This window comes from Apteryx rowi, unplaced genomic scaffold (assembly GCF_003343035.1).
Source record: "Apteryx rowi isolate R43461 unplaced genomic scaffold, aptRow1 scaffold_99, whole genome shotgun sequence".
In the NCBI taxonomy this organism is placed as follows: domain Eukaryota; kingdom Metazoa; phylum Chordata; class Aves; order Apterygiformes; family Apterygidae; genus Apteryx; species Apteryx rowi.
Window position 1 is genome coordinate 1,383,885 of NW_020451304.1, and position 13,035 is coordinate 1,396,919.

A 13,035-nucleotide genomic window follows, 5' to 3' on the forward strand; every position below is an offset into this window, starting at 1 on the left:
CCCTGGCCGCCCCCATCCGCTCCCCGGCGCGCTGCTGCTCCAGTCCCGGTCCCCATCCTGCTCCCAGCCTCATCCCCGGCACGGTGCCGGTCCAGTCCCCCTTCACCCTGCTCCTGTCCCTAGCACGGTGCCGGTCCGCTCCCTGTGCATCCCCATCCGGTCCCTAGCACGGTGCTGCTCCGGTCTCAGTTCCCATCCTGGTCCCAGCCTCATCCCCATCACGGTGCTGGTCTGTTCCCCATCGTGGTGCTGGTCCAGTCCTGGTCCCCATCCTGCTCCCAGCCTCATCCCCATCACAGTGCTGGTCTGTTCCCCATTGTGGTGCTGGTCCAGCCCAGGTCCTCATCCCAGTCCCAGCCTCATCCCCAAAACAGTGCCAGTCTGCTCCCTGTCCACCCCGCTCCAGTCCCCATTGTGCTGTTGGTCCAGTCCCAGTCCCCATCCTGCTCCCAGCCTCATCCCCAACACAGTGCCTGTCCAGTCCCTGTCCTCCCTGGTCCTTTCCCCATCATGGTGCTGGTCTGGTCCCCATCCTGCTCCCAGCCTCACCCCCATCGCGGTGCTGCTCCAGTCCCAGCCTGTCTCAGTCCAATCCCCAGCCAAACACAAGCCCACTCGCAGCCCCCACCTGTCTCCGTCCGATCCCAGTCCTGTCTCAGCCTGGTCTAATTCTGACCCCAGTCCAGTCCCAGTCTGGCCCTGATCCCACCCCCATCTAGTCCCAGGGCAGCGCAGCCCAGCTGGGTGCAGGGTCCCCCTTGGTGCCGCCCGCAGCCCCGGCTGCACCCGGTGCCTTCGCTGCAGGGGAGCACCGGGACACGGACCGGTGCTGCCGGGACCATGACCACTGCCAGCACGTCATCCACCCCTTCACGGCCCGCTACGGCTACCGCAACCTGCGCTGGCACACCATCAGCCACTGCGACTGCGACCGCAGGTGAGCCGCCTCGCGCCCCGGCCGCGTCCCGGCTCCCTCCCGCCGCCGCGGGCGCCCCAGCCCGCCGGGCGCCCCGCGCCTCTCCCTCACCCCGGCTCCGCTCGGCCGCCCAGGTTGAGGGACTGCCTGCGGCGGGTCAACGACACGGCCTCGCGGGTGGTGGGCCAGGCCTTCTTCAACGTGCTCCGCGTGCCCTGCTTCGAGTTCGCCTACAAGGAGGAGTGCGTGGAGCCCTACCTCTACGTCTGGTAAGCGCGACCCGGCCGCGGGGCCGGCGCTCGGCTCGGCTCCGCTCGGCCGAGGCAGGGTCGGGCTCACCCGGCGCCTCTCCGCTCTCTCTCGAGGTGCAAGGCGTACAACACAGTGGCCGTCGCGGTGCCGAGGGAGCCGGTGCTCTACGAGTTCGGCGGGGAGCTCATCGACAGGGCGGCAGGGCCCGGGGACGCCGGGGGGGGCCCTCGGAGCAGCACGGGCGCTGGACCGGCGCCTGCCGAGCATCACACGACCGCCCGCGCTGTCACCGCGACCATGGTGGACGATCGCCTGCTGCCCACCCCCCAGGTGACCCTGAACGAGAGGAAGGGGAAAGAGAAGAAGAAAAAGAAGGGGAAAGGCCTGAAAAAGAAAGGCCCTTCCGAAAGTGGGAGGCTGAGCCATCCCGCCCCGGTTGCCCGCGCTCATCCCCCCGAGCGGCCGGGCGCAGCGGAGCTGGGGGAGGCGGCGAGGCAGGACCTGCGGGCCGAGCTGCTGGCGCGGAGCCTGGACTTGGGGGGCGAGGAGGAAGCGTCCAACGCCGTGCTGAGCGATGCCCTGGCAGGAGAGGGCTTGGGGAAGGAGCCGGCATCGGCCTTGCCTTCCACAGCCCTGGCAGCTGGAAGGAAGAGAAGGAGGAAGGAGAGAAACAGAAAGAAGAGACTGAAAAACAAAGCAGAGCCAGAGCCCGCCTGAGATTTGCTGCTGCGGACGCGACTCTCCCCTTACCCCCGTGCAAGTCTAGCTGTGTAATAAACTAGGTCGCTCGAGCAGATGGTGTGATGCCCTGTCTCCGCAAGCCCTGCGCAAACTTCGGCACACGCCAAAGGCTGCTCTGGGGCGGCCTCGGGAGGAACAGCGATACGTGGGAGCAGCGCGAGAGCCGGGCTGGGGCTAACGGCCCTCGCGGGGCAGCGGGAGGGAGCGAGCCGGGTGCCCGTGCACCCAGCCGTGCCGCCCAACCCTCGCGTGCTCCCGCTTGCCTGGTCCTGGTGCACAGCTCCACAGAGCAGCAAAGCCAAACCGCGCAGGGGAGGCAGGGGGGGAAACCTGAGGGTTTAATGGGGTTGAGCTGTGCAAAAAAGCAAAAGGCACTGAACTGCTCTGAGCTGCCCCTCACCCCTAACACGGGCTCTTTTCATGTTCCTGGGCAATGAAGACAGCAAGTCACCTCCCGGGCCAGGGATGCTACCTCCCATCCGCGCTCCAGGCTGCAGCAGAGCCCCGATTTTATGGGGCTGTGATTTAGCCGACACCGATTGCGCAGCGCCAGCTCCCAGGGCTGTACTTCCCTGGAGGGCTGGTGAATGAATTGCATCATTCCAGCTCTCCTCTTTACAACCCTCGGCCTTTTTGCAGGCTGGGAGAAGTGAGATGCTCACGCACCAGCTCAAACTCCCTTTCCAGCCCCCAAGAGCAAGCAGCAGGGCGCCCTGCACCGTCGCCAGCTCCTTGGCTGCTACCAGGAGCCTGGTCAGATGGGCCCCCACCTCATCCGTTATGCTGGTCACATACATTTGAGTCAAAGGCAGCTGCACGTGTCTGGCCCCAGCAAGCAGAGCGTCCTCCCGCTCCCCCCCTGCCCGGGGACGTGACACGGGCATCACGACCACACGGGCTCAGCGCAGGCGATGCATTTTCAGCACAGCTACGCCAGACGGGCAAAGCAGCGCCCAGGGCGCAGCGGGGCTCTGCGCTGAGCTGTGCTGAAGGAGCAGGAGCGGCAGCGGCAGCTCAGTTCTCATTTCCGAGCCAGGGCGGGCTGAGCGGCGGGGGGCAGCTTTGCCCGGGGCTTTGTCCCTCCCCGGAGGCTCTTCCAACGCTGCCAGAGCTCTTTGAGCGGGACAATAGAGGCTTTCCCAGGCCCCGGGACAAAGGCAGAGGCACAGCAAGCCGACCGAGCTGGTGAGGCCACTACAATCAATCTTCCTACACGAGCAGCAAATCTGAGAGCGGGGAGAGCCAGGAGGGCAGGAGCTGAGCGCTGGCTCCTGTTTGCCCCTGCCAAGGCCAAGTAGGGCAGAGCTGCCCCGCTGCGGTCCCACCGCTTCCGGAGAGATGCCCGAGGAGGGCACCGCGCCATCTGAACTCCCTGACGTGAGCTGATCCAAGAGCCCAGAGCGGAAGCACATACACTAAGATAGCACATGTTGTACTGAGGCATTGGATCCTCCTGAGCAACACCACAAGTGAGCACAAAGTCCCACTGCCGAGAACAGACTGGCAGAAACAACGTGGTCAGTGGAGGCAGGCTGGGAAACACCTGGCTGCAACCAAAGCATCAGTGCAGGAAGCAGAGACACGCGGCCTACGGGCAGCTTCCCAAAAGTAGAATTTTTATTGACGGTAAGGGAAAACTAAAAACAAAAGACAGCCAAAGGAGCCGACAATGCACAACTAGCTCCTCTGTAAGGGTCCAACACATCCCTGTAAGGAGCTGCTCCCAGTCAGATTCCCGTCATACAGAATTTAATAAAATAAAAAAATAGCATAAGGTTAGTATGCTTGTAACCTACGGCAGCCGTGTGCCCCGGAGCTCGGTCCTCCATCCCGGCCCGCGTGGTAGCAGGAGAGGAACACGGCTGTGTCAGCCCCTGGTATTGCAGAGGAGATGGCGCAGAAGCCAGGACCTGCATTTCTCTGTGGAAACAGCTTTGCTTTGTCTCCCAAGTCTCTGCCATTCCTCAGGAGCATTTGCATGCAAAAAAGACCTTTGTTTCTCTTGATCTGCTGTTCCTGCTCATTTCCTAGCAGAGTCTGGGCTAACCAGGAGCAGTTGGAGGAACAAAGACCCTGCTTCCATAGAAAATCCCCACTAACAAAGCAGGAGGGAGGAAAGTGTGTGCAGCAGAAACCTTCCAGTTCAGAAATGGCTCTCGGCGCCAACAGTTGCTCTGTAACACTGCAGTGGGCCGTTTCTGACCTACAACAAAAGTTATCTGCATTACCTTCCCCCTCCTAGTCCCCCCAGTACTTCTCCCAGCCAGTGAGAGATATGGGCCTCCGGAAGGTGCCCACCATGGCGGTGTGACGTCTCTACACATTGCATTCAAAACAAAACATAATTCTGTATCAGCTCAACAGAAATCAGCTTCTCTGTGAAAGTTTCAGCACACAGAAGGCAACTCCAAGCAACAAAGGAAGAAGGAGCATTGACTTTCAGCACTGAACTCTGCTTCTATGGCCAATCCATTGCTAGGAGGAGAAGGCAGGCAGGCAGCACAGGATGCAGAGAGAAAGCCTCCCAACTAGTGTTCAGTAGAAACACTATTTATTCCCCCCTCTCAGTTACAAGTGGGCAGGGTTAAGCAGACATGGAAGAGGATGCCATGCACTCTTGGCTGCTTTGCGTTCTCTTCACCATAGGAGTGGCTGCTCTTGCAGCGTTTTAGCCCATGTGTCTGTCTCGTGCTCGGGAACGCTGCCATTGCCTGGGGCTTTGCTATGCAGTCTGATTAAAAAAAAAAATTACCCAACACCTAAATAAATATTGTTCCAAAAGAAGCCAGAGGAGAGATCAGGCCTTTGGTACAACAGCTGCATTTCTCTCTGGCAAGACCCCAGAGCTGCTGTGCTAGACCCCTACAAACATGGCTGGGGGTTAGCACAGAATTTGCAGAGCCTGTTACAGGTGAAACCACAGAGCAAACAAGAACAGAAACTTTTAGAGAACTCCAGTTTGCTTGTCAGAACCCAGGTGACTTTGCTTTGCGCTCTCAGAGCAAGGAGAGGTGACAGTCAGGGTTTGGGATGATCCAAATAAAACAGGCTCACTCTAGGCCGATGGTCTGCACTTTCAGTTGTTTGCTTCCTAGTCTTTGCTTTGAAAGCAGACTGCTGTGCATGTAAAAGGACAGACTTGTTTGACCTTGTAACTACTCTGACGAGCTTCCAAAGTGGTGAACCAGGGACTGGAACGCAGAGGCCGCTGCAGTGTCCCTTCCTATGATATATTTTTATATATATATATATATATATATATATGTCTATATATTTAAACCAGCCCTGCCAAGTCTATTCGTTTGCTCAGGTGTGCATCACCAAGAGTCATCTCCCACCATCTCATGATGTATAAAACAGGAGTTATGTGGCTAAGGGAAGGGAACTTGTTTTCAACTGTTCTCTCTCCCCTCCCCTTCCTAGAGAAGGGAACGGAGGTTATGGGTCAGGTCCAGCAAGGCCTATCGATCCATCTCGTCCAGCAGTGGTGTGGCATCCCCAGCGATGGACATGGGCGTGCTCTCGATCATGGGGCTGGGAGATGGGCGAGGAGTCAACCGCTGCTTCTGTTTCCTCCGTTCAGCCTCCTTCTCCTGGAGCCACTGCTCGGCCATCTTCCCCCAGTCGATTGCAGCATGACTGTTGGTCCTACAACACCACATGCAGGAGGTGAGACACACCAGCTGGGGAGCCCAGGGCAGCTTCCCTGCCCTCCCTCCCCACGGGCCCCAACAGGAAGGTGCAAGGCAGCCCACCGCGCTGGCTCTACAAAAATCCAGCAAAGAAACGAACATGACAGACAGGTACGTGCACCCGGCACTGGAGCTACTCACTTTGGCTGCTGCCTCTGTCTGGAGCTGGATGACGGCTGTGACTGTGTCTGGGACTGGGAGGACTGGGGCGTGGTGTTGGCCTGGAGCTGGTACTGGGGCGTTGTAATCGGCTGGCTGGGGGTAGTGTAGGAGTAACTGGGGGTCATCAGAGGGGTGGCCACTGGCTGCTGTGCTGGAGTCGTGAAGACCTGCAGAGAACAGGTACCGTTAGGCACAGAGGGCAAGTCTGGCTGGTCTGCTGGGGCAGACATCTGGCACGCTCCATGTGTCCAGCTCGCAAGGAGGCTTGCGCAAGCCCTTGTTGCACCCTCCCAGGCCTGCTGGAGCGCCTTGGCTGAGCGAGGAGAGGTTTGCCGAGCGTGGCATAGCTCAGGGTCCCACTTGTTCCCCCTGAGAGCAACTGACACCCACTCAACCTGGGCCAGCAGGGCCATCGCAGCCTACCTTCCTTGCTCATCCACACAGGGTACAAGGGGAGACGCTAAACCAGGCAAAGGTAAGGAGCACAAGAGACGGACACAAGAGACACTTGGGGAAACCTAGCAGAAACCACATCCTGCAATGGGCATGAAGAACAGATGAATTCACCCCAATTTCCTGCCCCAATAGGCTGCAGAGAAGGCCCAGCAGCTCCTGAGACAGCTTCCTCCCAGATCCCACACTGCCTGGCTCACTGTTCGCCCAGGGGAACGCTTAGTCTTTTTGCCTTCCAGTGTTCACCTCCCTTTTCCCTCAAACTGTCTCTGTGATTAATACCATTAGCTTATCCCCAGTCCCTACCTATCCTCAGCTCAGTGTTTACTGTGCCAAACTCCATGAAAGCCTCCCAACGTGGTCTAATAAAGGATCATTCTTCTCTACAAGCCTTGTCTTGTAGCAGCTCTTTAGCAGATCTCTTTAAGGGCAGGGTGAGTTTCTTGCACCCAGGCACTTCATTCCTTCTGCAGCTGGATTTAGCCTTGGGGTCAGCTGGGGAACTGGCAGCACGTGCTGGGAGGAGGTAGGCACCAGCACATATGAGGAAAGGCTCCGGCATGAGCTGAACCTGTCCAATTCCATCTTACTCTCTGCAAAGCCTCTGGGTGTTCAGTCAGGCTGAGGTGTTCGCCTGCCGGTGCAGCTTGGAGATTAGCACGCTGAGCTGAAAAGCCCTGCAAACTCAGCGCATATTTTCACAGCTAATCTCTTCCACTGGCAGCTCACGTTGCCAATTCAGGGGCACAATCAGAAGGCTGTGTCCCCTCACTGCTGGATTCCTCCTCTCTGCCCTGCCACATTCCTTGGGGGCCAGACCAATTTGCTACTTGTTTCAACTCTCCTCAGAGCAGGACTATATTACAATGCCTCATTTCCTCAGCCACAGGAGGCAAGAAACCTGGTCCAAGCATCCAGCCAGGCTCCTGTGTGCAGCCGTGCGGGTATGGCTAGGGCTGGCTGATCCCTGGCAATGAGCAACCCCTTACACTACCAGTGGAGCCCATGGGGTGGTTTCTAGCAGTGGGAAGAGGCCACTCAACACCTCCATCCACAGGCTTGTGACACCTACGTGATACGCGCTGCTGCCACCTCCGCTGCCTCCATAGCCATACTGACTGGATGCCCACTGTGCAGGGGTGGCATTTGGGTTCTGTCCCTGGCCTGTCACAGCAGCGATGGCACTGAACATCTGGGAGGTCATGTTCTGTGGTAGAGCGTTCACTGCACGAGTCAGGTCTGCAAGAAAGACCACTGTGTTAGGCAGAGCAGAGCCTGAGAAAGGAACTCGCATCCCGATTCCAACCGAGAAAGGTCTGCACTGACCTGCCAGGTTAATGTTAGCTGGAGTAGCATTAATGGAGGCTGGAGTCCTGGTCCGACTGCTACTGCTGGGGGTAATACCTGTATAAAACGTAAGCCAAGAGGGATAGGTTGGTTCTTCCAGCAGAGCAGCTATTACCCTGAAACTCAGCATTTGAAAAAAAAATCCAGAAAACATTTGTCCTGGTAAAATAGCATCTTGCCAGTAAATGGTGCACATGGGACTGAATGATGGGGGAAGCCAAGGGAGAGAAAAGGGACAAGCTCAGCCTTTGCTGCATGGGCTTCTTGGCTGAAAGATTAGTTCTTGGGAGAGCTCTCAATGGGTTCATGGAAGCCAAACACTCGAGTGTCACTCTGAAACTTCCCAAATATAGAAAATCCTAGAGGACACATTTCAGGGACAAAGAACACGGAATTGTCCTTTACTAACTGCCCTACTGCATGACACTGATGAAACAAACAGCCAAGGCACTCAGGTTTTGGGGTCCTCACCTGGAACAGGGTCCTGATAATGATCCTTAAACCATCGGAAGAGTCCATTCACAGTAGGGAAGATCTGGCCCCGGTAGCGGAATCCTTCTGGCGTCACCGTCACATATTCTATCCTGTGAGGAGAGCACAAGAGATCACATGCTGCTTTGCAGCTGTACCTGCTGCCATACAGTGCCCTCACACTAACAGGTCTCAGTCAGAACAGACATGACAGGCAAGACCTGACAAACTCAGGTGATGGCTGTACTGCAATTGAATAGATAGAGCTACCCAAGACAGTTTCATTTTGTTTTCAAACAAGTGCCCTAAAATACCATGCCTTTTCCTGGAAAGTCTATCAATCACTGCCTGTACTCCAGTGACACCACTTGCACAGGGTGTTACGGCTTGTGGCGGCCAGCTGGTTAGAAACACAGGAGTCTCCTTGGAGGGATTTACTACTAGACATGGATCCTCTACTGTCAGCAGGCCAAGGCCTGGATAAGGAGAGGCCCGACTTACTGGGATACAGACAGAGCTGGAAGAGAAACTGGCAGCAATAAGCTGAGGTGTGGTACTGGCAGCAGCCAGCTTCAGCGGCTAGGCTTGCATCTCACTTACCTTGGTTTGCCTCGAGGCTGATATCCCAAGAGGAATTTGCCAGGTAGATCTTTACAGGCACTGATAAAGTAGGGAATAAAAGTTGGCTTCTCTTTCTTCGTCTTTATCAGCAGCTCTTCCAGCTTCTAATCAGAGAGAAAGAGAAGAAATGCTCAGGGAAAGCCTACATTTTTTGCAACACACAAGGCCTACAGATACCTCCCTCTGGTGCTGTGCTTAGCCCTCTTTCCCCCCACCCTGTTTTTAGCAACCAGACAAGGGCAGCCTCTAGATAATATTCCAACACCATCTGCACTGCTACAGCAGAGGGTTCTGTGAGTACACAGGCCACAGCACGCACGCCTGGAAGGTACAGCCCAGACAATACATGCTACTGGTTCAGATCACAAAGCTGCAGCAAGAAGTCTCCAAGCAACCATAGTGAGAAGAATTCTTCTGCCACAGCTCTGACGCCATCAGCAGGTTCCTCTCTGAGAGGGTTGTAATGGAAAAGTTGGAGACAGACAGAGCTCATCTCCTTCTGTCTTTTTGGGAAGATACACAAATGTCACCAGGTCAGAGAAAGCCAATACCTCTCCTTTCACTGGTATTTGCTGTCAGGGCAACCCTTTGCTGCTCTGGCACACCACCATAGCTCTCCTGCACTCCCACTCCAGGAACCTGTCCTGGCTACACTGCTCCCAGACAGAATCTCCTTGAGACCTACAGCAGCAAGTCAACCCCCAACTGACAAGAGGTTGATCAGAGAGCGCAGTCCAGCAGCAGCTCATGACAGACTCCAAGATCTGTCTTGAGACAGAGAAACTTATAGTACGCTCCCATATCTCCCACACAAGCTTCCACAGCCTGGGATGGGCTCACCTTCTTGTCTCCACCATTGCAGTCCTGATAGTATTTGTGATTCAACAGGTCTCTGGCAAAAGAAGCCATTGGCTGGACATAGCGAGCAACAATTTCATCCAGGTCTTCAAATTCCTTTGAATGAACATATTTAAAGAGGTATTTAGGGTGTGTAATGAGGAACTTTCTCATTCTAGTATAGAGCTATCAGTCATATATTCTGCATAGCAAGGTTGCATGCTTTGAGGAAAAAACAGCTAAGTATTGTCTAAGCCAGAGAACTGCAATAGAAGTTATTCTCCAACAGCCTGAGAGCAGTTGCAAGGAGGGAAAGGCTTTGCATAATTTCACATCTCCTCTCAGAGGCTGCATATAGAAATCTACCAAACTGATATATTTCTGCACCAGCTGAGAGAACAAGAGAAAACACCTCTTCCAAAAAACATGCAATAGAAGTGTGTGCTACTGAACAGACAGAGCATCACAGCTGTGCCCAACACTCAGGAACTGCACCACAGGCCATTAATCAGAATTCAAATATTGTAACGGATCCTGCAAGGCGACTGTGCCAGCCTGTCCCTGCCAAATAGGTGGTTCTCCTTCCCCACAAACTCCTTCCCAGACAAGCTCTGCGGGGCTCTTACCTCCGTGTTAATCCAAAGTGTGGAGCCCAGACTGAAGGCATTCTCCTTGCCCTCTTCTCGGACATCCACGTGCTGGTAAATCCCATCGTTCACCTTCCAGGTGACAGTCAGGTGGTTCTCCCCTTTGCTGCTTGGCCGAATGATCACATCCCCTTGGTCCATAGTCTCCATCATCTTCTCAGCTTGCTTGAAGCTGATGTTGTGGAATGACGGGTGAGCAATTACTCTCTTGATGTACGCTAGAGGACAAAGAGGGGTGATTACGTTTCAAGTTACTGACTGTTTTATTGCAAGCATATGTCCTGTTGTGTTTACTTTCCTGAAGCACCCTGGGAAGGCTGGTGTTCCTGGGGAGAGAAGAACAAGAGACTCACTTGTCCGCTGCTGCTTTCTTTTCAGGTCTTCTTCCTGCTTGTGATCTGCTGCCTCAGCATCAAAATCATAGTATGTGTCTTTAGGCAACTTCCACTCATTGTTCTTATCCATCAGGTCTGACGTCCTGCAGGTCAGGTCAGCGCTGAACTTCTCAATGTCAATCTTCATAATCCTGCAGTGAACAGTCATTCCCACCTACAGGAGAGGGGCAGGTGAGGTTTATCAGCAGGTTTGGCTGGTATACCAGGCACCCTGCACTACAGAGCTCTCTGCGCAGGGTCATGCTGCCAGCGAGGAGGTAAAAGTTACCTCACATACTTCAGATTGATACAACCTTTAAAAGTGATTCTTCCATTTGAACCGAAAATCAACTGATCCCCAAGATGACTAGAATCAAAAGAGATTAAAAGAAAAATGGGCATTTCTCCAGTATGTCTACTATGTATGTCCCACAGCACACAGAAACTGTGTGTGTATGTAGGCTGTGGACAACTAACTTTGCTGTTTTTGTTGTCCAAGAATGGGAACTGCAAAACTGGACTTGATGACGAGCAGGAAAGCAGTTAAGTCTGTGCAGAAACAACAGAGTGGAAGACATCCAAAGGACTTCTCTACTTAAACAGGAAACAGAAAATCCCACTACAAAAACTGCAATGTCTTAGTCCAGTTAACCGTGCTGAAGTTGACAATAGCTTTTTAAGGAACTGCTAGGAGACCTCTGAGCTTACAGGATTATCCATCACCTGCATGGACTGTCAGGAGTTTCCCAAAAGACTGCAAAGATGCTAAACCTCTATTTTATCATGCGACAAAAATATGTGACGCTGTTTCTCCTAGAACCCAAATCCCTGTTCTGAGAGAGACCAGCAACTCTGATGACCTCTGCAGATGAATTCAGACAGAATAAAAAGCTACAAGAAAGGGAAAGGGACTCTCCACATATCTAACAGCAGTTCTGCAAGCTCTTTAAAAAGCTGGAAACAAAGGGCAGCTCTGCATTAGAATGCCTTCTGGCCTCCCAAGCCCGGACTTTAGCCAGACTATAATAAATCCTCCTGCAGTGTAACATGCTAACTGATTAACATGGTTTGAACCAGCTGCCAAGAGAGATTTGCAGTGTGAGAGAAGGACACTAACCAGGAACTGAACTTCTTGCTGATTTAAAGTCCTTAAGTGAAAATAAGGTTTGAAAAATCATTTAGGGAACAGCAGAATTAACCAGTTAACCTCTGAGTCTTTGGTATTGGCTTCATGCTCTTCCAGCTCTTGCTGGATATGTGAAAATCCATTGCTTTCGTACCTTCACCCTTTCTTCTGGCCGCTTGACCACCTTATCACTAAGGAATTTTGTTGGGATGAAGCCAGCGACTCCATTGTCCAGCCGTGTCTTCACTCCAATGGCCTGACCTGGGCAGGAACCGCTGTCAAAGTGATTCCAAACCTTCAAGGCAAAAGTAAAAGTCATTCAGCATGGAAACAAAATAACCCAGATAGCTTTTAGACTCTTGTTTGAGTGTGAGCTCTGTCAGCAAACTGGTGCAAGAGGCACAGACATACAAAATGGCAAAGGACAGAGGAGTTCAATGAATGCTGCCCAGTAATGCAGTCATCCTACTTCAGTTCTGTTCAGCTTATAGAGATTTGCAACCAGGAAGACCAGAATATTTTAGATTCTGGACACAAGTATGCAGCTAGGGTTGGTTTCTAATGAACACTTCAGGGCTTTAAAATCACTAATTACCGAGGTTGGAATTTGACAGTGTTTAGAAGAGACCTGAAGTACAGCTGCATTTAGTAACAGGGAGCCCAGATTAGTTTTTAAAATTGAGAAGGTGGCAGAAAGAACTTTGATTCTCAGCGTCACAGGTGACTTCTCTGCATAAGACAGAATCCGAGACCACAAACAAGCCTGCTTTATACATTTACAGAGAAGAACTGGTCAGCTTGGCCTCAAGTCCATTTCACTCCTAGTCTGCTTCACCAAAGTCCTTAATGCAGCCATAAAGGACCTGTCAAACCTACACAGAAGCAATTAGTCACAACTGGAAGAGATTATGTTTGCAGCCAAAGGCCACATTCAGGTTGGGGTCCTGCAGCACTGCAGACACAATCTTTGCTCTGATGCCTTATGCTTCCCAAGAGCCCTTGGCTACTGCATCCCTCAAAAGCGTTCAAGTCTGCTGATATCAGACTTCAGGCAAAGACAGGCCCAGCATGAGAAGCAGCCCCACCTCGCTGAGCTCTGGAAAGTTATCCTGCTGACAGAAAGGACACTGCCAAAGGCCGGTTTCGTCGTTCCGTATTGCCTGGTCATAGCTTTCTCCTTGAGGCCGCCTGTGGGCTATCCCAGTCACATTACAGATGATCATTTTACCTGTGGTGTGGGGGGAGAGGAGAAGGGGAGAATGAAGAACTGCAGGGCTGGGCAGGTCCCTCAACCTAAGGCAGAAGTGCATGAAGGCATTAGGAGACTACGCAGCTACTTGAAGGGGCTTCACCTACACGCTGCCTTAGATAAAACCCATCAGCACACCACCAGCCA

General features: G+C 53.6%; 1 protein-coding gene across 1 annotated transcript in view; it reads right to left on the reverse strand.

Moving 5' to 3' along the window:
* Window positions 1-3,502: 3,502 nt before the first annotated feature.
* SUPT6H (SPT6 homolog, histone chaperone) overlaps window positions 3,503-13,035 on the reverse strand; it is a 31,886-nt gene continuing 22,353 nt past the window's right edge. Inside the window, exons 27-37 of the mRNA XM_026055194.1 lie at window positions 12,725-12,867; window positions 11,794-11,934; window positions 10,493-10,688; window positions 10,119-10,357; window positions 9,496-9,609; window positions 8,635-8,759; window positions 8,035-8,147; window positions 7,543-7,620; window positions 7,289-7,455; window positions 5,743-5,930; window positions 3,503-5,557 (exon numbers count right to left, since the gene is read on the reverse strand). Of these exons, the coding sequence (XP_025910979.1) occupies window positions 5,371-5,557; window positions 5,743-5,930; window positions 7,289-7,455; window positions 7,543-7,620; window positions 8,035-8,147; window positions 8,635-8,759; window positions 9,496-9,609; window positions 10,119-10,357; window positions 10,493-10,688; window positions 11,794-11,934; window positions 12,725-12,867 (1,691 nt within the window). The 3' untranslated portion in view covers window positions 3,503-5,370. The remainder of the gene's footprint in view (window positions 5,558-5,742; window positions 5,931-7,288; window positions 7,456-7,542; window positions 7,621-8,034; window positions 8,148-8,634; window positions 8,760-9,495; window positions 9,610-10,118; window positions 10,358-10,492; window positions 10,689-11,793; window positions 11,935-12,724; window positions 12,868-13,035) is intronic.